Source organism: Jaculus jaculus, chromosome 2, assembly GCF_020740685.1.
Source record: "Jaculus jaculus isolate mJacJac1 chromosome 2, mJacJac1.mat.Y.cur, whole genome shotgun sequence".
Classification (NCBI taxonomy): Eukaryota; Metazoa; Chordata; class Mammalia; order Rodentia; family Dipodidae; genus Jaculus; species Jaculus jaculus.
Window position 1 is genome coordinate 7,456,385 of NC_059103.1, and position 23,412 is coordinate 7,479,796.

The 23,412-nt window shown below is 54.4% G+C and overlaps 2 protein-coding genes across 4 annotated transcripts in view; one reads left to right on the top strand and one right to left on the bottom strand.

The window, feature by feature from the left end:
- C2H7orf50 (chromosome 2 C7orf50 homolog) overlaps positions 1 to 23,412 on the top strand; it is a 121,780-nt gene that overhangs the window by 83,977 nt on the left and 14,391 nt on the right. The window lies entirely within an intron of this gene.
- Gpr146 (G protein-coupled receptor 146) lies at positions 837 to 16,785 on the bottom strand. 3 transcript variants are annotated; one of them, XM_045144148.1, is made up of 2 exons: positions 16,763 to 16,785; positions 837 to 4,604 (listed from the first exon to the last, which is right to left on the bottom strand). In XM_045144148.1, the coding sequence occupies exon 2, from the start codon at positions 4,576 to 4,578 to the stop codon at positions 3,577 to 3,579; it is 1,002 nt and encodes a 333-aa protein (XP_045000083.1). In that variant the 5' UTR covers positions 4,579 to 4,604; positions 16,763 to 16,785; the 3' UTR covers positions 837 to 3,576. The 3 variants fall into 3 exon arrangements, with proteins under 3 accessions (XP_045000083.1, XP_045000084.1, XP_045000082.1); XM_045144149.1 differs by having other exon boundaries at positions 837 to 4,596; positions 16,763 to 16,776; XM_045144147.1 differs by lacking the exon at positions 16,763 to 16,785 and adding an exon at positions 8,005 to 8,180.

Genomic DNA, 23,412 nt, shown 5'->3' on the forward strand with positions numbered 1-23,412 from the left:
TTGGTCTGTAATTTTCTTTTTTTCTGTCTTTGTCTGGTTTGGGTATTGGGGTAATGCTGGCTTCATAGACGGAGTTTGGTAGTATTCTTTCCTTTTCTATTTTATGGAAAAATTTGAGAAGCATTGGCGTTAGTTACAGTATGAAGGGAAACAAACTTTTGTTTTTAGTTATTTGTGTGCATGTGCATACATGTGCCAGGGTCTCTTATTGCTGTAAATGAATGCTTACCTGCCTTTTTTTTTAAAGGCATGAACCACCACACCTGGCTTCAATTTATTTGAGAAAGAATGAGAGAAAAAGGCAGAGAAAGAAGAAAGAGAGAATGGACACGCCAGGGCCTCTAGTCACTGTAAACGAACTTCAGATGCATGTGTCACCTTGTGCATCTGGCTTACGTGGATACTGGGGAACTGAACTCAGGTCCTTAGGCTTTGTAGGCAAGTGCCTTAACCACTAAACCATCTCTAGCTAGCCCATACCTGACTTTTTATATTGGTGGTAAGCCATCTTCCCAGCCATTCCCCCCTTTTTTGTTTTGTTTTGTTTTTCGAGATAGGGTGTCACTCTAGCTCAGGGTGGCCTCAAACTCAAAGCACTCCTCCTACTTCTTTTTCCTGTGTGCTGGGATTAAAGGTGTGCGCCACCCTGAGTTTACATAGTGTATTCCAGGTCAGCTTGGGCTACAGTGAGACCCTACCTCAAATAACAAAAAAAAGAAAGAAAAGCGACTTCAGAAATTGGGCCAGGCCATAGCTCAGTGTAGTGTCCTTGCCTACTATGTGCAAGGCCCTGGGCTCAATTTCCTGAACCACCAGTAAATAAATTCAGAAACTGATCAGTGTTAAATAATTTAATATTTAAGATGTGTAGGTCTTATCAGCAGTTTCTTTTTACATTCACAGGACTTGGGCAGGTGGGCTCAGCCTCAGGGGTGGGCCCCACAGGTCAGAAATGAGAAGGCTCACATTCTGCAACAGGCTTGAAACACGGGAGCAGGACGTGTGTTTACTTCTTACTTTTTCCCTGGTCTGACCATCGCTGAGTGCTTTCCTAGCAGAACACGGGTCTTCTGAGTATGTCCGCCACAACCAGCTAGCTCCCGTTTTCTATGACACATTTTATGACCTTTTGAAGGAAATCCAAGAGGAAACTCACCTTTGGGATCCTAAATAATGAAACATGGCAAGCTCTCCTGGTGAATAATAAAAATAAAACCATTCATTTTAAATTGTACTAGTCAAGAAGTGTTGATGGCTGAAGTAAGGACCCCTAGAGAAGCTGTGTCCTGCTGGAATCTTCAGACTCGTGAGGAAATAAACACTGCACATCTAACCCACGATTGGCCAAAGCCGCCTCTGTGTGACTTAGTTAGGGATTTTCCTACTATTTGGTAATGTGGCAGAAGAATTGGGAGCAAAAGGTAATGGACACACTGGGTCCCCAGGACAAGCTTGGTGTGGGGCCAGACAGCAGGCGTTGGGGCGCCAGTGGACTGCACGGTGTGCTCAGTCCGGATGAAGGCAGGACAAGGAGGAGGAGGGCAGGGCAGGCAGAGGGAGCAGGGCTCTGGGTAGGAGCCACACAGTGAGGGCACATTGCTGCTCAGGGAGATCTCAGCCTGCAGGTGGGCCATCTCTGTAGAGCAGGCAGCTATTCAATTCCTGAGTACCATGGGACTCTGGTCCTCCAGTCTTTCAAAGGTCCCCAAAACTTGGCCAGTTTATATCTAAAGCCACTGAGAAATTGTAGGAAAAGACTGGTGTGGGTCCCTCCCTGCTTTGTTTGGGGACTGGGGCGGGAGGGCTCCCAAGGGCAGAGGCCAGAGCCCTCCTGAACCATGCTGGGGTCTCTCCTCTCCAGGACCTCTACCTGCCAAGAAAAGGTATCAGATATTTGGCAGGAACAAGGCCTTATACTTTGCACCAGCACAGCCCCCTCACAAACAGCCCTTCCCGGTCGGATCCTGTTTCTCCTATGGTCCACAAGGCTAGGCTGCCCTTGGTTTGCCTTGACCATGACCCTGAGGGCGAGGCTGCACTGGGACCCTCGGAGTGAGGTTCCTCATTTCCTTAGCAGGGTTAGGGTTGTCAGGGGCAGTCAAGGTAGAAAGCATGACAGCTGTCAGTCTAAACCCTCCTTTCAGTTAGGGCAGGAAGACTCAGGCTTGCCATTCTGAAGACCTTCAACAAAACAGCCACTCAGAAAACTGTTGTCTCATTCATCCCATGGTGCTCAGGAGAGGAAGTGGGCCCCACAGAGCATGCTCAGTGGGTCACAGCTGGGGCCGCACATCCAGTGCATTTCCATGGTTGCTCTGAAGGCCGACTAACTTGGGAAGTCACCATCTAAAGAGATGTAGTTTGCATAGAATAAATAAAACCAAAGCTACTAATTCGTGGCCAAAATTCCCAAGAAGTCAGGGTCAGCACTTGAGCCACATGGGAAGTCCCAAGTGCAGAGCCACTGCACAGAGCAGCAGCCATGGTCACACTAGCCTTCTGCAGAACTGGAGCAGAACACGTGATAATGGGGAGAGATCTTCAGAAATGAGGGTTAGGGGCCATGGGCCTATAATGTAATCTGAGAGAACTGAGATGGAGGCACATGATGGTGTGGGGTTGGGGCTCTTGCAGGCATATGTTAAAGAAAGTGATTCCTCAAATGAGGATGGTAGAAGGCCCACAGCCACAGACACAGCCTGGGCTCCCTTACCGTGCTACCAGTCCCTGGTCATCTAAGGTGCTAAGCTTCCCCTCATCCTGCCCCTCCCTTCCATGCCTCACTGACACTTTACCAGTACCTAGTCCCCTCCTCTTCATGTTCAGCATTAATGTAGGGACCCTGGCAGCATTTCCTTTCCTCAGTTTACTTATATTCCTTAGTGCTGGGCACCTTGTGGAGTTGATTTGAAAGGGCAGGTCTGTGCTCCACAGAATCCGCTGCTCTTTTCCCCTGGACGACACCGGATGCGCATGGTGAGATAGATGCCCTGTGCTCCTTAGCTGCTGTTAGAACCAGGGCCTGCTGATGACACCTGACCAGCATACTATCCTGTCCTCAGGTCACCGTGCTGGGGGCAGTGACATTGTCTTGTACTGTTTCCTTCATCTTAATACTTGGCATTTTTTCAACCAACACTTCTTTTTATAAAACAAAAAGAATGAGAGGGAAATCAAACGTTGGTGATGCAAAGTATAAATACTGGCTTTAGCACATTGCTTCATTTAAGAAAGTCTGATGTAGAGGAGCAGAAGGTCAGCTCGTTCTAGGACGTGGCCCCCAAAACATCCTTAGGAGAAATGCACACAACCCCAGAGGGTAGGAAGGTTAGTAGCGGCAGCCTGTTCACGCGAGGCACTACTGCTGTCCACAGTACGGCTTTGGCCCGAGATTGGCCTTTTTGGGTAAAACAGAAAACTCCGAGAGAAATGGCCCCCACACTATTCTTGCATCAGCCCTTCTGGTAAGGAAGTGCCACAGGGCCCAGAGACAAAGTGCTATGCATCCAATTAAGCTTCAGTCTTGCTCACTGTTGTCCACTCTAGAATGGGGCGGGAGGAGCAAAGGCCTCCCTGCTATGCCTGCGACATCACCTGCTGGACCCCCGCAGGGTCAGGGGCGCAGCGCCGCCGGCCACACTGCATCTTCTTCACCAGCCGCCCAAGTTTGCTGGGGAAGGTTTTGTTGATGTAGCGGTAGAGAAGCGGCGTCACTGAACTGCTTGAGAAGGCCAAGAATTTGGCCAAGTCCTTAGCAACCTGCAGGATCCCCAGATACTGCCCATCCACGGTCCTGCCCCGCAAAACCAGCACTGTGTGACCCAGACTCAGGTAGTACGGCGTCCAGAGCCCAAACTGGGTGCACACAGTGGCCACCAGCAGCCTGTGTGCAGAGGGGTCCAGCCTGCCTGTGTCCTGGTCAAGGGGTGTGTCCTCCCTGCGGACCCGCGAGATGAGCGCCAGCGCGTACAGCACAGCCAGTCCCGGCACCACGTAGCCGGTGAGCACCAGGATGGCGTCGGCAGCCTCGGTGTTCTGCATCCTGGCGCACTCGGCGATCCGCGAGGACACGTGGCTGCAGATGTAGAAGAGCAGGGAGGAGAAGCTGGTCAGCAGCGCCCCGCCCCACACGAAGCCACACACGTGCCGCGTGTTGTACACGCTGGCCATGTAGGTGCGAGGCAGGGCCCGCTCGATGTAGTAGTCAAGGCTGAGCAGGGCCGTGGAGTACATGGTCACCAAGGAAGCCACGTTGAACAGGATGAGCAGTGTCACGTGAGCCTCACTGCCAAGGCTCCACAGGGCCCACCTGGAATGGGCAGGGCCCAGCAGATACACAGGGGCCAGCGCTGTGAGCACCAGCCCCGCCACAGCCATGTTCACAAAGTACACATCCGGCATGGTCATGCTGCTTTTGTTGGTCACGTTGGCCAGCACCAGCAAGGCATTGTAGCCCAGGCCCACAGGGACCCCTGCTCCCAGGTAGAGCAGCGAGAGGACCCACAGCCCCAGGCGCAGGTTCCAGCACAGCGACTCCTCACCCCACACAGTGCTGTTGAGTGGACCACAGCTCCACATGGCAGCTTCACCCAGGCTCTGCAGCTCTGTGGAGAGAAGGGACAAAAGTCAGTCCCTCCTGATCTCTCTCAGTGCCAACAGACCCCTGCCAGAGGGCTCTGAGGCATCGGTGACACGGTGGCCATGGTGAGGCTCCCGACTCCACTTCTGAAGGAAACCCAACTCCATAGGGGCCGCTGCAGAAGCTAACCAACACTCCACGCCCTCCTGTGCCCTAAGCCACACACCAGCTGTGCCCAGGGCTCCTCTCTGCCCCTAGAGAGCTCTGGAGACAGAGCCTGCCCAACCTCAGCACTCCATGACAGCTGCTGTCCCCACTCCGCTCCTTGCCTTGTGAGGCTGACATGTGCTATGCATCTGCCATGGGCTGGGGTGGAGGTACACCAGCCTAGCACCTGCAGGGACATGGAGACACTTGCCCAAGAGCCCTTGCCAATAGGGAGCGGGAGGCTGCGCATGGGGCATGCAGAAGCAGGCCAGGCTGACCCAGGCACGCGTGTGAGGACGGTGGTGCTCACACGCAGCCCCACCCTGTGAAACACGGCCTGGCCCGGGAGAGCCGCTGCTCCGCAAGAGATGCATGTGTCAGGGAAGTCACCTCTGACGCCCTTCCTTCGGGGTGGGCTGCTGTGCTGGGCTGGGCTGGGCTGTGCTTGGGATGCTGACCAAGGTGGCTGGCCCAGCAGTCAGCCTCGGGCATTCCTACCCTCCCTTGGGTCCTTGGCCCCTAGGGGCAGTGCAAAGTCCAACCTGCAGCCTGTCTGTTCCATCAGTCTTGGTGTAACTGAATAGGAGACCAGCAGACAGAGCTGGCTGAAAAGGTGGAGAACCTCCTCGCCCATTCTTCAACACCAAGTTGTTTGGGAGAAACTTCACATTCAAACTGTAGCCTGGCCCAACCGGACCTCCTGCTCTCAGGGACAGAAGAATGCATCTCAGGTCATGCAGGCACACAGGAAGCAAATGTTCCTGTTTCCCAGAGGGCAGGGACAAAGTGAGGAAGCCAGGCAGCGGCTGCTGGCACCGATCCCACCTGCCCGGGGCCCCGCTGGGAGGAAGCGCTGGCACAGTGTGAAGGGCTGTCCTCTACTCGCTTTGTACAGTCTCCAGGCATGCACTGACCACGGGCCAGGTCCTTAGGACTGGTCTGGGTCACTGCAACAATTGGAGGGAACTTTCTGCTACCCTGATGCATACTGCACACACAGGCTAGCAGCAGGGCCTCATTATGACAGGGAGGCTCATGGGAGGAAAAGGAGTCCTGTGCTTTAGTCTGTTCCAGCTGCAGCTGTTATGTAGCCTGTCAATAGCAGGGAACACTTTCACCCGAGGGCCTGTCCCCGGATGTCAGCCTGGGTCCCCTTCCTTACAGAGTTGAACGTGCAGGGTTGGGCTGAATAGACAATCCAAGAACTCACACTGAGGTGCACACAGGAAGGATGCCGAGTGGGGGACACTACCATTCTAGCAAATGCCCCAGCAGCCAGGACAGTGCGGTTGGACAGAAGCAAGGCCATGGAGTGGGCCCCCAGGCCCAGGGTGACTTCACACTCTCTCAGTGCAGGTCTTACATGTTGACCCTCTTCTGCCCCCTCCCTGACCAGGCAGGCTAGCACGTGGCTGGGCCAGCAAGCCCCACCGGGTATTGGGAGCCAGACCAGAGGGGGCTGGATGCCTGAAGGGAGGCAGCAGCACTGCCCGTCTGCCCTGCTCCTGGAATGGGCACCTCCATCACCTCTGGTTGTGTGTGTGGCTGCTTTTCTGTCTCCTTCCATCTGCAGTGCTTCCTGAGCCCTTACCTCTGAAGGCCCAGTGGCCAGCCATTTTTGAGTCACACTGAGTCCCCCATTTGCTGCACTGCTTTGGTGGTGACAGCTAAGCAAATCCACACTGTGGGTTCCTTGTCCACCAGAGCCACAAGTCCTCAGGAAACACTGTACTTTCTGTGGCCACTCCAAGTAGATGCCTGTGAGCCACATCTCCACCCATGAACATCCTGTCCTCGCCTGGTCACCTACAGTCTAGTCCCTGCTGGCCTGACTTCACATGGACTTGGGCTTTGTGAAGGTGTTTTCATAAGGTCTCCTTTCAAACTGCCTTCCTCAGTCTGGGGTCAGTCTGGTAAGAGTTGTTAAGTTCCTCTGATGAGGACAGGCCTTTCAGTTCACTTAAAAGTTAGTTGGGGGGGCTGGAGAGATGGCTTAGCGGTTAAGCGCTCGCCTGTGGAGCCTATGGACCCCGGTTTGAGGCTCGGTTCCCCAGGTCCCACATTAGCCAGATGCACAAGGGGGCACACATGTCTGGAGTTCGTTTGCAGTGGCTGGTAGCCCTGGCACGCCCATTCTCTCTCTCTCCCTCTATCTGTCTTTCTGTGTCTGTCACTCTCAAATTAAAAAAAAGTTAGTTGGGGGCTGGAGAGATGGCTTAGCGGTTAAGCACTTGCCTGTGAAGCCTAAGGACCCCGGTTCGAGGCTCAACTCCTCAGGACCCACGTTAGCCAGATGCACAAGGGGGTGCACGCCATCTGGAGTTCATTTTCAGTGGCTGGAGGCCCTGGTGCACCCATTCTCTCTGTCTTTCTCTCTGCCTCTTTCTCGCTCTGTCTGTTGCTCTCAAATAAATAAATAAAAACCAAAAAAAAATTTTAAACTTAGTTGGGCCAGGGGAGGTGGCGCACGCCTTTAATCCTAGCACTCAGGAAGCAGAAGTAGGAGGATTGCCATGAGTTCAAGGCCACCGTGACACTCCATAGTGAATTCCAGGTCAGCCTGGGCCAGAGTGAGACCCTATCTTGAAAACTCACAACACCAAAAAAAAAAAAAAAAAAAAAAAAAAAAAAAAAAAAGCTAGTTGAGGGCTGGAAAGATGGCTTAGTAATTAGGGTGCTTGCCTGCAAAGCCAAAGGACCTAGGTTCAATTCCCCAGGACTCACGTAAGCCAGATGTTAAGGTGGCACTTGTGTCTGGAGTTCATTTAAAGCAGCTGGAGGCACCCATTCTCTTTCTCCCTCACAAGGGAATAACATTGTGTGTGTGTGTTGTTTGTTTGTAGGGTCTCACTCTAGCCCAGGCTGACCTGAAATCCACTATGTAGTCTCAGGGTGGCCTTGAACTCATGGCAGTCCTCCTACTTCTGCCTCCCAACTACTGGGATTAAAGGCGTGCGCCACCATGCATGCCTGGCTGAAATATTTTTTTAAGTAAAAGCTAGCTGGATCTAGAGCGCAGTGTTGACCTGACAGACTTGGTCAGGAGCCTGGATCCTGTGTTGTCCCTCTCGCTCAGCATTCCTGCCACTTAACCCTCTGCAAGGCTCCTGTTGGTGGCAGATAAAGCGTGCTGCCCTTCTTCCTCCATGCCACCCTCCCTGGTTTCTTTGCTCCCAGTCCAGTGCAGCCACCAGCCATGGCAGCCGTGAGGCTCCTACCTTCATCTGTCATCCCTCCTTCCTGCCTGCCGTGGACTCCAGGCGCTGCCAGCAGGCAGCATGGCAAGGCAGGGCCCGCACCGAGAGCTGAGAGGAGCTGCGTGTCTCTAGAATCTTCAGCCGCCCTGCAGAGGCCAGTGGCCCTGCTTGTGAGCGTGAGTGAGAGCCACACCGGCTCGTGCCATGGAGGCAGCGCTTGTTTTCCCCGAATCAATTACTCACAAAGTGGCTGCCTCCCTTGGCAGGCACAACAGCCCCTCCCTATCTCTGTTTACAGCCAGTTGCAAGAAACGAGGAGAGAGGCTGTTACTGGATGGGTCTGCCCTCCCAGTCCAGTGTGCTCACATTCTCTGGTCTGTGCTGTAGCGTTGAGGCTCATGTCCATCTGCAGCAGCATGTCCCCCCACTCCTGCTCATGGCCACCCCACACAGCATCCCACCCAGGGAGGCAGGTCAAGCATGGACAGTTGACATCCTGTACTTAGCATGGTTAAGTTCAATTCTGAGTTCCCTTTTCCCCTAAAGAAAAAAACTGAACAGACATTTGTCTGTAGAACTAAGGACAAAATAGTTGGACCTCACCAAGACTCTGCCATAGAAATGTTGGCCATTCTCACTTCAGGCCCAGGGACACAGAAGGCTCTTTGAAGGCACAGCGGTAGCGTAGGCTCGGGTTAGAATGGAAAGCACTGGGGCCTGGCATGGGGGTCTGGAGCTTTACTCGTGCATATTTACAAATGCCCTCACAGGCACAGACAGGAGCTTGTGAGCCAAGGCTGGGCTTCGGAGGGCTGCCCACAGCAGAGCTGCTCCTGCTACCATGCCCCTGCCCAGCGCCCCCTCGCAGCCCAGTGGGAATGGCAGCTGCCTGGACTACTAACGCCCAGCTGCCAGACGTGGAACGGAAGCTGGAGGCCAGGACCCACTGCCAGGCGAGCAGCCCGACTCCCAGGAGAACATAGCGTGCAGTTGCGTCGGTTAGAATTCCCAAGGTGTTCCCATTCATGTGCCGGTGTGATCCCGTCTGAATCTGAGAGCCAGACTGTGGTGGTGGCCTGGCAGGAGGTGACGGGCAGCCTAAGTGCTGGACAGCTGACCAGCTTCCTGTAAGCTAGCAGCCGCCACTGCGCGGTCTTCCTGCGCGTCAGTGAGAGGTTTTGTTTCAGAAGATGCTTGTTTCGTTCACCTGACGTCTAAAAATGGCATCCTCTGCTGCTTATGCCATTGCTACCGGGGGGCACCTCCTCCTAGCAGGAGTGACTCGGGCACCCTAAGAGCAGAATGGCCACTGGGGACTGGTATTGTCCGTGGCAGGGATGTAGGCCAGAGCGTGCCAGTGTGACCTTGACTTGTCCTCTCTGCCTTGTCACCTCTGTGTGACCACTCAGCGGGCCAGCTCAAGCAATCCCATCTGTGCGTATGAGCTGCATGCAGGCTCAAGGGGGAAGGAGCAGGCAGTGGGCTGCTGACTTCCAGGAACAGCAGGCTGAACCCCAAAATCACTGAGTCTGTGCACTTGGCTGCAGAGCTCTGGCCATGGGCATGGTAAGTCCAGTCAGTTTCCCCTCATTGTTATTCAAGGTTCTGGGCGCCCCACAAGGGAGGTTCAGTCCTGTCGCAGCTGTGGACACCATACACCTGTGCACCCAAGTAAGTCCCTGGTAACCACCACTGCCTGCCTGGCCCCCAGAGGGTGGGGTAGGGCTTCACTCACTGGCCTTTCAGGGGTTTTGTTTCCCTGAATCCTCATTTTCTTCCTGTGCCCCTAGCTGTTGGAGAGAAGGGACTTCCTGTAGCCAGGGAACAATAGCTTGGTTTCCACACTCCAACAAGGGCCACAGAACCTGGGCTGGGCTGTCTTTCCAGTCAGCCAGGCCTTCTGGTAATTTCCTTCCTCAGTAACTAGAGCACAGACCAGATGGTGGGAGACTTCGGGGGGGGGGGGGCAGCTGGGGTTAGAGGAGAGATCTCCCAGTCATTCCCACAGAGGTGACCTCTGGCTCTGAGACACATGGAAGTCTGAGTCTGCTTGGTGATGGGGAGTCCCAGGAAGGCTGTGCAGAGCCTAGGAGACAGGTGAAATTGGTCCTTCGTCCAAAGCCTAGGATGCAGAGCACACCTGTGTCAATTCTGCCCACTTTCATCTACACAGCTGCCCATGAAATGGCAGTGTTCAAGAGCCAACTTCTGGGACCCTACCACCTGTTAAGTTAGTCTTTGGCTGAGGACCGCAGCAAGCCCCTCACAGTCAGCCTTGTGACACCCCCCCCCCCCAGCTGGTCCTCCATGCTCACAGGAATGCAGTGTGTGGTCACGATCGTCCTTGCAGCCGTGTTCTCGTCATCACCCCACCAGGCCCTGCTCATGTCGCACTGGCTGGTTCAGCCACCTTCTTCCCATGCTTGTGGCTGGCCATTCCCACCCCTGAAACCCTCCCCCACAACTCCTGCAGGACCTGATGCACCTGCCATTCCCACCCATGTCCCTGTCGGGGCCCACACCCCTCAGACTCCGCACCAGTGGCACCTCTCAGGCCAGGCCCTGACCCTGTCTCCTCCTCCCCATCACCTCCTTCTGGCCCCAGCTCTGGCCTGGGAGCCACAGGCTCCTTCCAACCATCCAGACGAGTCCCGCTGTCAGCTCCGAGTGGCTGCCACGGCTCAGCGTCGGTATCCAGCTGACCTGGGCCTAAGCTCGCTCCCTATGGCAGGCTGGCTTCCCTAACCTGGCTACCCTCTCAGCTTGGAAAAGGCCCTGGGTCCTCTAGGAGGGCAGAGTGGCAGCCCATTGAGGACAGGGCTCGGTGGCTAGGAGGGAGAAGTTGCTGGGGCCACATGCACCTTGGGCTGTGTGTGCAGGGCCATCATAGTTACATTCGGTTCGTGAGGGGGGAGGGAGGGTCCTCTTCATTAGTGATATAGACATGACTCATACGTACTCTTTCACTCTGGTTTGTTTCTTACATTCATAAGAAGGAACAAATGCAAGCCGTGAAGCTAGGGCCAACTATGTGCCCATTCACTCTCCTCTCATGGCAGCTGGCACAGCCCTTTGGGGGATGCTGTAGAATCTAAGGTTCCAGGCTGTGAGGCCAGGAGAGGACAGGGGAGGATAGGGCAGAAGGCCAACCTCACTGGAGCAGAGGGGGCAGAGCCCATACAAGCTGGCCAAGAAGCGAAAGCACACTGAGCGCCTCACTTAGCCGGCCGCCTCCTGGCCTCTCCTGCCCTGTCACACAAAGCAACTGCTCCACAGCAGAGGGAAGAGCAGGGCACCTGCATCAGGGAGCAGGGGCTAGAGAGGAGGGGATTGGAACCAAGGTAGCAGGGGCTTTCCTTCATATGTGATGAGAAGAAGGCATTGAGGTCTGCGTGGAGGCCACACAGGCCTGTGGGAAGTGTGAAGGGCATGACAAGAGGTCGACGTGCCCTCCTCCCTGCTGAGCACCCGGGTCAGAAAGGCCATGGAAGCTGAGCTCAGGGCTGTGTCCTGTTTCCAGGCCTCCCTGCTGGCTGTAGGGATGACCTCAGCCAACCTGCTCCTCACCCTTCTGAGCCTGGCAGAAGGGCAGGGTGAAGAGCACTGCCTCTGAATGGGTGGGACCTAATTAGTACTTGGGCTGAGCATAGCTGGTGGGTGCACAGGTCTGTTTCCCTGGGAGGTGCCACTCTTCAGCTGTGGGGTGGCCTGGTGGGTGGAAGGCGGAGTTGCCTTCCTGCAGCCCACAGGCCCAGTTATGTGGGAAGATAAGACCCAGATGCGCCCTACCTTGGGCTTTCCCATGGGCTTCCCTCTGTCCCCTCCATCTGGGCCCTGAGGGGAACTTGAAAAAGAAAACTCAAGACCGGCTTCCGTTCCCTAGGAACAGGCAGGACAAGGTTCTTTACAGGAGCAGAGCCCTCACCAGCCTGAGCTGCTGTCAGCTGCTCTCCTGGAGTCACCAGAAGCTTGCAGAAGCACCCACCCCAAATTAGGCATCTCCTACTCTGCTCGGGCCCCTGAGCACGCAGTTTTGGGCTATCAGGTTTCTTCTTGACTTCCTGTCAGCCCCTTGACCTTGCTGTCCTCCCCAGATCCTGTGGCACTAAACTGGCAAACAAGGAGTCCCTGCTATATGGCATTCTACCATTGAGACACTAGCTTGACCCTTGAGCTTAAGTTGTCTTAGGCTATAGGAGGGAACTTGAAAAAGGGGGGCATAGTAACTGGTACCCCCAAAGCCTATCAGAAGTCTGTGAGGCCTGAGCCCATGCTCTGAGCCAGTCTGTAGGGTTCACAGTCTTAAGTCTCCCTGACAAGGCCAGGTTGGGAGCCAGAGATCCAGTCTTTGTGCCTACAAGCTGCCCCGCTCTGATTAAGCCGGTCACTACTATCTCTGCCCTGCATGCCCACCATATGGTGGGTCAGATAAGCCAGTACTGATAAAGATAAAGCGCAGGGGATGCCCGTGCTGGGTGGCCCACACGTGAAGCTTCAGCCCTTCCCTGCTGTCCTCAGAGCCGGGAAGCTGCTCTAACCTTTCACTCAGTCAGAAGAGGAAACCAGAGAGAGGCTGGCAAAGACAGCACATGAGCCCAGGAGACAAGCTGCATGTGACATGTCTTGGGATAGGGAATGGTGGCCAGGGTGAGCCTCCAAAACTCACTGTACGGAATCTGGCTCACAGGCCGTCCACACGATGGCAGAGGCTCTGCACACGTGAAAGTCCGCTCTGAGCTTGTCCATGACACTGCGAGCTTGCTGATGCTTCTCTGTTTAACGGCAGGGTAAATATTCACTTCCTTGGCCTATATTCAGTGTCTTCCCAGGAATGTGGAACTGAAAGAAAAATGGGCTTCAAGGCCTATCGGGCTTTTTTTTTTTTTTTTTTTTTTTGCTTCATAATTTAGAAGTCTGGAGGCCCTGTGCCAGCCAATGGAGCCCACTTGGAGCTGACCCACACAGGACTCACTGCCAGTTCTTTTGAAGTGCATGGCAGGGGCCTGATCACATTAACAGTTGACAAGGGCCAAAGGTCACATTCAGGCTGGCTGTTAGAACAGTTTAAGGTGAGACAGTAGCATCTTTTTTGTGTGCCTTATTTAAAGAGCCCCCATTGGGGCTGGAGAGATGGCTTAGTGATTAAGGTGCTTGCCTGTGAAGCCTAAGGACCCACGTTCTATTCCCCAGTCCCATATAAACCAGATGCACAAGGTGGCACTTGTGCATTTCATTTGTTTGCAGTGGCTACAGACCGTAGTACACCCATTTTCATTCTCTCTCTGTGTCTAATAAATGAATAATTTTTAATAAGAGCCTCATGGTCTTAACAGTAAATGTACCTAGCACAAAGTGCCCAGAGCTGAATTGGACGATGATCCCCAGTGGTGGCAGGTGGCCAGGATGTGCCCAGAGGCAGCTGGTAGACACGTACCCTGGGGGCGCTCCTGTTCCGTGATGGCTGGACCAAACTTTCTTAACACTCCACATTTCATCTCTTGCTTCTACTCATTGGAAAATTCCATTCTCTGTTGTTCAGGGGTATGTCTTATTTGCAGCCTGCTGCTCCCACATTAGCACACCCCCCATAATCTCAGTTCACCTTTCAAAGCACTACTGCCTCCCTGGTGTGGTGCACAATCCTGTTGTCCTAGCTACTTGGGAGGCTGAAACAAGAGAAATGCAAATTCAACTTTGAGAGACTCTATCTCAAAATAAAAAGTAAGGAGGGTGGGGCGTGGCTTAGCAACAGAGCACTTACCTAGAACCCTTCACTAAAGGGCCCGAGGTGTGGCTCAGTGGCAGTGAACCTGCCGGAAATCTGCCCATAAGGGGCTAGGGCTATAGATCAGTGGTGGAGCACCTGTCCTTGCCTGCTTGAGGCCCTAGGTTCAATCCTCAGCACTAAGAGAGAGAGAACGAACACACAAGAGCACTTGTTTCTCACATGCAGGTCCTGTGCCTAGGGTGCCCTTCATTGCTTCTCACTCACCTGGTTCCCTCTAATGTAGCCCACCCTTGGTATTTTCTTGGTAAGGCCTCTCTGACCACTGTCTCTACTCACTTGGAGCTGAAGCTCCCCTTCCCACTGAACAGAGCCTTCGCAGGTGGGGAGGTGCTTCTGTGCTGTGCCCAGCCCCGAGGTGGAGGTTTGGAGAAGAAAAGACAGTACCAGGACAGTGGTCTAACACTAAGTGCACAGACGCAGATTTGCTCGGAACTAGATCAGCCTGAGCAGTGGTGTGAACAGAGGCACAGAAGCACCACTCCCAGGGGCAGGGCCCCTGCTGGCTTGTTTCTGTTGAAAGGAGCCCTGCCATGGACCAGGAGACTCGACTTTGTGTGCATGATCTAGAACTGAGTACTTCAAAAAGGACCCTGGATGTTACTTCCTGTCGTAACAATGGGCAGCAGCCTTGGCGACAGTTAACCCAGCTGTAGGAGCCTGCCTCCTAGGAAGACCGAAGCTGTGGCCTTTCAGTGTGCAGAACTTGAGCGTGTGGGCTCTTGGCGCCACCACTGTGCTTCCTGGCACATGGTAATAAAGCTGTATGATGAACGTGAGCGGTGCTGATCCTTGCGCGGTTCTCACTGCCGAGGAGCAAGCGCAGACCAGGCAGCCTGCCTTGGATACAGAAACAACATGCCGTCGCTTTCTCCACAAGAGTATCATGCCTGCTGCCAGCTACGGAATGGGCGTGGGGGGCTGAGACCAAGCCATCTCTGCCAGGGAGCAAGCAGGGCACCTGTGCGGGGGAAGGGGGGGGACTGGGCATTGTTTCCTTAGAAGAAAATAAGACCCATTTTTTTGTACCTGGAGTACTTTTCTGTAGACTTTTTTCTTCCCTGACTGGAAGGTCTGAGGCTAATGCCTTCCCAGGTACATAAGACCCAGGGGGTGGGGAAAGAAAGAAACGAAAAAAGCATCTTCCGAACTTGAAGGTGCAGACTGAGAACAGATAAATCCTCCATTTCAGACAGTGGGCTCCCATCACCCCAGCTTTTGCCTAGGTGTGGCTTCACCTGCAGGGAAGTGCTCAGAGCACCCAGATCTTATCACAGGCCCTGGTGGTTATTTTTACTTGTCACATTCGGTCTGATCATAACAGTTGCTTGCTGGGTTTGCTCTGGATTTAATTAAAATGAGAAAACTCATAGCTATGCCCCCTGCATATATGGAAGGGGCCCTGGGTGGATATTGGGGTACACAAGACACCTGTCCCGTCGCATGCTGCCCCTCTGCTTTGTCAAAGTAGGTGGGAGCTCCCATACTTGCTCCCTCACTTAGCATCTCATCATTGCCTCTCTGACACAGAAAACTCACGCACCCTCCGAGCCATGTACTTTCTGCTCCTGGTGCCTGAATGGTATTAGAGACCCTGGCCTTGGAAAACCTGTGGACAGATGTGTCCCAGTACTGTCCAGCCAGGCCTGTGGGCTAGTGAAAGCCTGGTGTTGGTCTTAGGGAGCTGAGGGGCCTGCAGAGGAGTAAGTAGGGACACCCTTACAAAATAAAAACCATATGCTCCATCATAAGCATGTACACTGTAGGTCTGGGTCTTGGGATGACCACCCCTCCCCCCCAGAGGCAGTGCACATCACAGTGCGCCGGGTTATTAAAGGAGGGACAGTCACTCCTCAGATTCCATGGTGGAATGGGGAGAGGAAGCCCAAAGAAGCAAGATCCTCTTCCTGCCTGAGTTACACAAGCATCTTCCCTGGCCAATCTTGTCACGTGTCACTGATCCATTGCTACAGAGATAGGATTGGTCTTTACACCCTAACCTGAACTCCGTATGTCACATGTTAGGGTTAGGTGGGTGTATCTCACCTTTCTTCGTTAACCTACCAGGGGCTCATGTGTAAAAGGTACACCCAGTCAACTCTGACATTTACATTATGCCCTGGAAGACACCAGAGGTGTGCTAGTTTGGAGCTCTGAACTTCATTCACAGTACTTCTTTAGGGAACTGCACAGCAGGTCATGGGCAGTGTGGCCGTACGCTTGAAGTAATTATTAATAGCGTCTCTTTGCACTCAGATCATCTGGTCACCTATGCTGGAGTGGCCTGAGGACACACAGGGTCAGAACCCTTTAAAACTGGCTTCTTGCTGTGTTATCAAGTAAGCCCGCAAGCAGAAGGGTGGTGGGAAGCAGGTATCCTGCTGCTGGCTTAGGGCAGGAGCTGTTTAAAATGGAATGCAGTTCTCAAAGACTTCTCCATGACAAGGGTGACAGCCACTCTGCTCTGGACAGCGCATACCAAGTGCTCCTTGGGTTAGCATGCCCACAAAGATGAGCTGTCAGGACCAGTGCCATCAGGAAACTCGGGCAGGAGTCTAGCTTAGAGAACTGACCCTTTTACCTTGGGAACTTCGCTTCGGGTTTCTGGTTGCTAGCACGGCCTTCCTCGGGCTTGGAAGGAGCCTTCCCTGCCCCGTGACTGTCCAGGGGAGCCAGTGCCAGCTCCACTATCTCCCTGCACAGCTCCCAGCTAACGTCCTCAAGCCACCGAGGGGTCGCGAACGGGAACCGCAGCGCCCCGGGGGCACCTGGTCAGCCCCTGGCGGGCACGTGAAGGGGCAGTGGCGGTGCCCGGCCGACCTGGCTGCCTGTCACGGGTTAATGACCGCGCGGCCGGCCCCTGGCCGCCCTCCCTGGCGCGGTCGGCCGGGCCCGGAGGTCCCTCCCACGAGGACAGCGCCGGGGGCGGAGGGCGCAGAGGCCGAGCCGCAGCCCTCGGCGCTCGCCGACCGACCCGGCCCCGGCCCCACTCACCGCTCGCTGGGCGGCGGCCGGCGCACTGGCCGCTGGCGGGCAGCTCCGGGCTCGCAGGAGGCGGCGGGGCTCACGGCGCGCACGCCGCCCGGGCCCTGTGTATACACGTGACCGCGGGCCCCGCCCCCTGCGCTGAGCGACAGCGCCCCGGCCCCGCCTCCGCTGCCCAGCGGCCTCGGCCGCAAGCCCCGCCCCGAGCCTCGCTCCGCCCCCGGCTCTCCCCGCACGTGGTGGCGCCCGAGCTCCGGGACTCTCCGGTGCCTCCCCCTGCGAGGGAGCGGGCCACGGGCTCGGGTCGCGCTTCCCCGAGGGTCTCGCGCTGCGCCACGAGACGCTCTAATCTGCAGGGTGGGGCCCCGGCCGTGGTGATCTAGGGCTGCCAGGCGCACCTGCCCCTCTTCCAAACGCCCATCACTTCCTGCTTCTAGGAACTCTCTAAAGTGAGCTGCAAAGAGGGCTTGGAGAGATGGCTTAGTGGTTAAGGCACTTGCCAAAGCCAAAGGACCCAGGTTCAGTTCCCCAGTATCCACGTAAAGCCAGATGCACAAGGTGGTACATGTGTCTGGAGTTTGTTTGCAACAGCTGGAGGTCCCGGCATGCCCTTTCTCAATCTCTGTCTCCCCCCTCTCTTAAATTAATAAAGGTTGTTTTTTTTTTTTTTTCTAAGTGAAAAGAACTCGGTCACTGGCCTTTACTCTGCTGTCGTTTCTGTACACCCCTCTCATGTTTCTGTTTGAAAACTGAAACACTACAGGTTGCAAAATTTAAGTTAGTCCCCCTGTTGTGTGGCCAGGGGTTGTAAGGGACGCAGGACCAGCGTCCAGGGCTGGCCATGGCCTAGCCCCCTGAGCCTTAGCTCTCAGGCTACCTTTCTAACCGAGTCAGAGAGGTAAGCTGAGGACTACTGTGGTCGAGAGCCAGGAGACAGGCTCTGACCAGGTTGCCCCATGCACTCTCACTCTGGCCCCCACTCTCCACTCTGCTCTCCTTGCCTGTGCCCCTTCCCCACACCACCTTCGGCAATTGCCAGCCACTTCCATCTGAAGGTGCTAGCTAACCTGGCTGAGCTCATTCTGTGCCAGGACCCGTTCTTGGCCTCAACTAGCCTTTGGAGATTACATGGTTCCACACTGCACCAAATCAAAAATGCCACTGACAGTACAAGGCCGTTACTTAATGGCTTTAAGAACAGCCTGCCATCCACGTCGGACGTGCTCTGTCAGTTAGAGGCAGCATGTTAAGAAGCCGGTGTGATGCCTGTGATCCCAGCACTCAGGCAGCTGACACGGGGGATTCTTGGGTCCAAGGGCAGAGTGGGCTACATAGGGAAACAGAAAGAGAGAGAGGGGCATTGAAATGAGAATTGATATGACTTCATCAATAGAATACAGCATCATTTGTCGCCCTTTTTTGACATTCTATTACAAAGACAAGCAATTTTTCCAGTCTGCCACAGAGTGCAAAATGGAACCAGGTTTGAATCCAGGTGGTCTTTGGCGTTTGAGATCAGCTTCGTTTTGTGTTATGTTAGGCAAGCACTCTACTATTGAGTTACCCTCCACACCAGCTCATTAGAGCCTTCTAGCAGCCTGCCCTATTATCTCCTTCGTATAAATGGCCTACCTACCCGACATGGTGGCACATGCCTGTGATCCCAGCACTGGGGTGGCAGAAACAGGAGAACTGATACAAGTTTAAGCCAGCCTAGTCAACACAGCAAGAAACAGGCTAACTAGAACTACATAGCAAGACCTTGTGTCCAAAAACAAACACACGAAACAACTAAGGAGCTGGAGAGATGGCTCGGTGGAGACAAGTCAGGTCCCCAACACCCACGTAAGTGCCACCTGTGATCCCAGCACTTAGGGGGTGGAGACAGGATCCTCAGGCAGGATGGTTAATTGAATTAGCAAACTGTGGGTTCAGTTGAGAGACTCTGTCTAGTAAAATCAAGTGGAGTGACTGACGAAAACACCCTATGTCAACTTCCGGCCTCCGTATGTATGCACACATACACGTACATAAGCAAAAGAAAACCAAAACTAAAAACCAAATAAATAGCCTAACACTCCTGGTTAAAGTCTGGACTGTGCTGCCTGCCCTGTCAGCGTCTACCATGGCGTGCTTGTGGCTCGTGAGGCTTTTCTGCTAAGGGAACACAGATCGCCTCATTTCAGGACAAAGCAGCCTGGGAGATGTGGAGTGAGCCGTCTCTGCAGGAGAAGGGGGAGCCTCAGATCATGCTTCTGCCAGCCCCCCACCCCCACTGCAGGCCCCCTGCGAGATTCATCTTGAGGACACAGTAGTCGGTGTGCAAAGCTGTATGTGACTCTTAGGTTTCTAGCTGCCTCCTAGACTGGGATCGACGTTTGAAATCACGTGGAGCCCGCCGCGCCCGCGCTGCGGGGAGGGCTGCAGAGGGCCAGGCAGTGGCCCCAGCCCAGGCCTCTTCTGTGGCTGTGTGATGCTACAGCCAGTGCCCTGCTGGGGCCGAGCACCATAGAAACGCAGCAACTGCCCTTCCGGTACCACATTCTTGAGACTTGGCAGGTCTTCCTGGTTGTTCTGGAGTAGAGTGGATAAGATCAGATGCATTCCACAGCAAGGGCACTTGGGACTGCTGGCAGGAAGCTGAGAGTCGCCCCATCCGGGAGACTGCCTCTGGTCTTTCTTGGGGGCAGGAGGTGCTGGGGTACAGCTGCCCTGCTGACCAGCAGCTGGTGCTCCTCCAAAAGGTATACTTTTTTTCTGGCATTTGTACATTTACTGGATAAATTTGACCTTAGGGGACACAGTGACTCATGACAGGGAATGCTTTTAAGTTAAGCTATTAGCTCTTGTCAGGGCTGGGGATGTGGTTCAGTTAGTAGAGGGTTAGCCTGGCATGCACAAAGCCCTGAGTTCAATCCTCAACAGTGCGTAAAACTGACATGACAGCACTTGACTAACCCCAGCGCTGGGAGGCGGAGCAGGAGGATCAGAAATACTAGGTTGGGCTGAAGAGATGGCTCAGCAGTTAAAGTGCCTACAAAGCCAAAGGTTTGAATCCTCGGGACCCACATAAGCCAGATACACAAGGTGGTGCTTTGCATCTGGAGTTTGTTTGCAGTGGCTGGAGGCCCTGGCATACCATTCTCATTCTCATTCTCTCTCTCTCTCTCTCTCTCTCTCTCTCTCTCTCTCTCTCTCTCTCTTTCTCCCTCCCTCCCTCCCTCCCTCCCTCTCTTTTTCTCTCTCAAATAAATAAAAATAAGATATTTTTAAAAAAGAAATACAAGGTCATCCTTAGGTTCTTACCAAGTCTGAGGCCAGCTTGGACTACACAAGACCTGTCTCCAGAAAACAAAACATATATGTATATACACACACAAACAGTTCTTGTCACAGTGGTATGTTATATTTGGTTGGCCTATAGAACTATATTAAAATATGTTTTTAAATTTATATGAGAAAGGGAAATAGGCAGGTAGAGAGAAAGACAAAAATGGGCACACCAGGGCCTCCAGCCACTGCAAACAAACTCCAGATGCATGTGCCCCTTGTGCATCTAGCTTACTGGGTCCTGGGGAATAGAACCTGGGTCCTTTGACTTTACAAGCAAGCACCTTAACTGCTAAGCCATCTCTCCAGCCCTATATTAATATAATTTAAAGCCAGGCAAAGCCTAACAAGTTATAATAAGCCTTTTGGATTGGGGGACAGGATCCCAAGTAGCCTAGCTAGTCTTGAGCTCCCAACCCCCTGCTTCAGATCCCAAGCATTGAGATTATAGCTGTGGCAAATTTTGTGTGCGAGAGAGAGAGGGGAGGAGGGCAGCGTGTCGCTGAAGTCCAGACTGGACCTGGAACTCTGTATTGCCCATCCTCCTATCTCAGCCTCCCAGTGCCAGGATTAAAGGCACGCACTACCATGCCCAGCTGTGGTAGGGTTTTTTGTTTTGTTTTGTTTTTAATTTATTTATTTGAGAGAGCGAGAAAGAGGTCCAGGCATGGTAGTGCGTGCCTTTAACCCTAGCTGAGGTAAGAGGATCACCTTGAGTTCAAGGCCACCCTGAGAACGGTGAATTCCAGCTCAGCCTGGGCTAGATGAAAACCAGAGAGAGGGAGGGAGAAGCAGATAGAGAGTAAGAAAGGATGGGCACGCCAGGGCCTCCGGCCACTGCAAATGAACTCCAGATGCATGCGCCACCTTGTGTATCTGCCTTTACGTGGGTCCTGGGAAATTAAACTCAGGTCCTTAGGCTTGATGGGCAAGCACCTTAGCCGCTGAGCCATCTCTCCCGCACTGCGGTGGGTTTCAGTAAGGAATGTGGCAGACACGGGGGAGTAGAGGCTTCCTGGCAGCAGTGTCGAGCTGAGTCCATACGGAGCTGGGGCTCCTGTGGGGTCAGCACAGGGCATGCCTTTGTTGGTGCAGGTCCCAGCGCCCCCCGCCCCCCCCCGGCACCCTCTCCATTCTTTCCGTCCCAGTTCCACCCTTCCAACTGTGCACCAGGATCTTTTCTGTCCTCCGCGGAAGCTGTCCTTCCCGCTGGTGACGTGAGAAGTGCCGGGACGTGTCTCTGGCGCTGCTGAGCCTTCCGGCCTCGTGATGACCCCAGTGGCATGTTTTCTTTGCTGCCCTTGGCATGCGGTGGCACTTGTCCCTGTGGAGTGGCACAGTGCCGTTGCAGTCCCCAGCCTTAGTCCTGCTGCACGATGGGCATCAGAGACCAGCGGCTTTTCAAACATCTGCCCTGACCATGTCCTCTCCAAGAGTCCCAGTCGTCAGGTCAGCAGGCCCCTAAGGTCCCCAGGGACAGCAGGTGTCTACAGGAGCGTGCGACGGGAATACTGGAGCCCCAGCAGGACGCCACACCCTCTGCTGCCACTCTGAAGCCCTGGGAGCAAGGTTGCCCACGGCCACCCTCCCCACTCTCTACCCTAGGGAGGCAGACACCCCACGCTTGCAGCTGTCCTGGCATGGCCCTGCTGGTGACCTGAGCCTGGAAACCCTGGCCCACGCAGCCGTGGCAGGTGGGGAGAGAGGAAGCAGGAGGAGGTGCTGGAAACAGAGATGTGTGGCTCTGTCTCCCCCGCAACCCCACCCCTGCCCTACCCGCTCCCGGTCTGTGTGTTAGGACTGCGACGCCCAGCAGCCTGGGCCGAGAGGACCTCTCTCACAGGCGATCAGGCGACGGGGCATAGAGGAGCCGCACCACAGTAGCACAGACACTTTTCCCACCTAGGGGACTGTGGTGTTTGACTCAGGCGTCCCATAAACTCAGGTGTTCTGAATGCTAGGCTCCAGGCTGATGGAGATTTGGGAATTAACGTCTCCTGGAGGCAGTGTATTGTTGGGGGCGGGGCTTATGGGTGTCATAGCCAGTTTCCCCATGCCAGTGTTTCGGCACACTCTTCTGTTGCTCTTGTCCACCTTATGTGGGCCAGGGGCTGATGTCCACCCTCTGCTCATTCCATCGTTTTCCCCTGCCATCATGGAGCTCCCCCTCAAGCCTGTAAGCCAAAATAAGCCTCTTTTTCCCACAAGCTGCTCTTGGTCAGGTGATTTCTACCAGCAGTGTGAACCTGACAGCCACAGGGACATGGAGCCCTAAGTGCCCCCTGCCAGCTGTCTCTGTCCAACAGTGAACCCTGCCAGGACCCACAAGGCCCGCCTTCAGTGCCTGGGTCCCTGGCCACCAAGTGACTGAACATATTCCATCCAGCTGAGGGGCAGCAGAGAAGGGAAGGACGGTGTTCACACAGGCCTGGGGGCCGACACACCAACAGCACTTTGTCCTGGACAAGGCCAGGCCTCAGGCCCATCAGCGCCCACAAAACAATGCCTAAGAAACGCCACCCCTGTCCGCAGTGTTGGAAGGATGTGACCTGGGCTTCATAAGCACCTGTTTAGTAAAGGTGCTCGCGATGGTAAGAACAGCACCCCTGAATTCTGAGTTGACCCAGTGAGACAGAGGACGGAGCCCATTTCTTTCTAGGCATGTGTTAAGCCCCGTTAAAGCATTGTAGAAGCCTGTTAAAGTCACTGTTAATAAGCCCTTGTCGTGAGGTGCTCATTTTCCTGTAAATTAACAGACACTGGGGAACAGAGCAGTGTGACTCCTAAGTTGTAGTTGGACTCTCCCCAGCCTCCCCGGCTGCCTTGACCAAAGGCCTGTCCATCAGACAGCCAGTGGACTGTGCCGTGCCAGCACTGGCCGTTCTGAACCACGACACTCACGGCTGACGGCTCCAGCTCCTGAAAGGCTCAGCCTCCACCAGGGCTGTCCAAAACCGCTTGTACTGGACTTTCCCCCCGTCGAAAGCCTCAGTGAACTCTGGCTGACCTGGTAATCACTTCCACCTAGGCCGCTGGGGGAGTACTTCTCCTGGTGGCCTAGCAGAAAGACTGCTGGCCAGTACTAAAGAGGAAGGGGTGCGATTGGCGCTAAGCGACGTCTGCATTTTCAGGGCTGGAGAGGTGACCCAGTGGTTAAAGCTGCCACTTGTAAAGCCAGATGCACAGAACGGTGCAAGTGTCTGGAGCTCGTTTGCAACACCAGTAGGCCCTGTTGTGCCCATAATCGCTCAATCAATTTCCCTCCCTCTCCCTCTCCCTCTCCCTCTCCCTCTCCCTCTCTCTGTCTCTCTCTCATGCAAACACATACA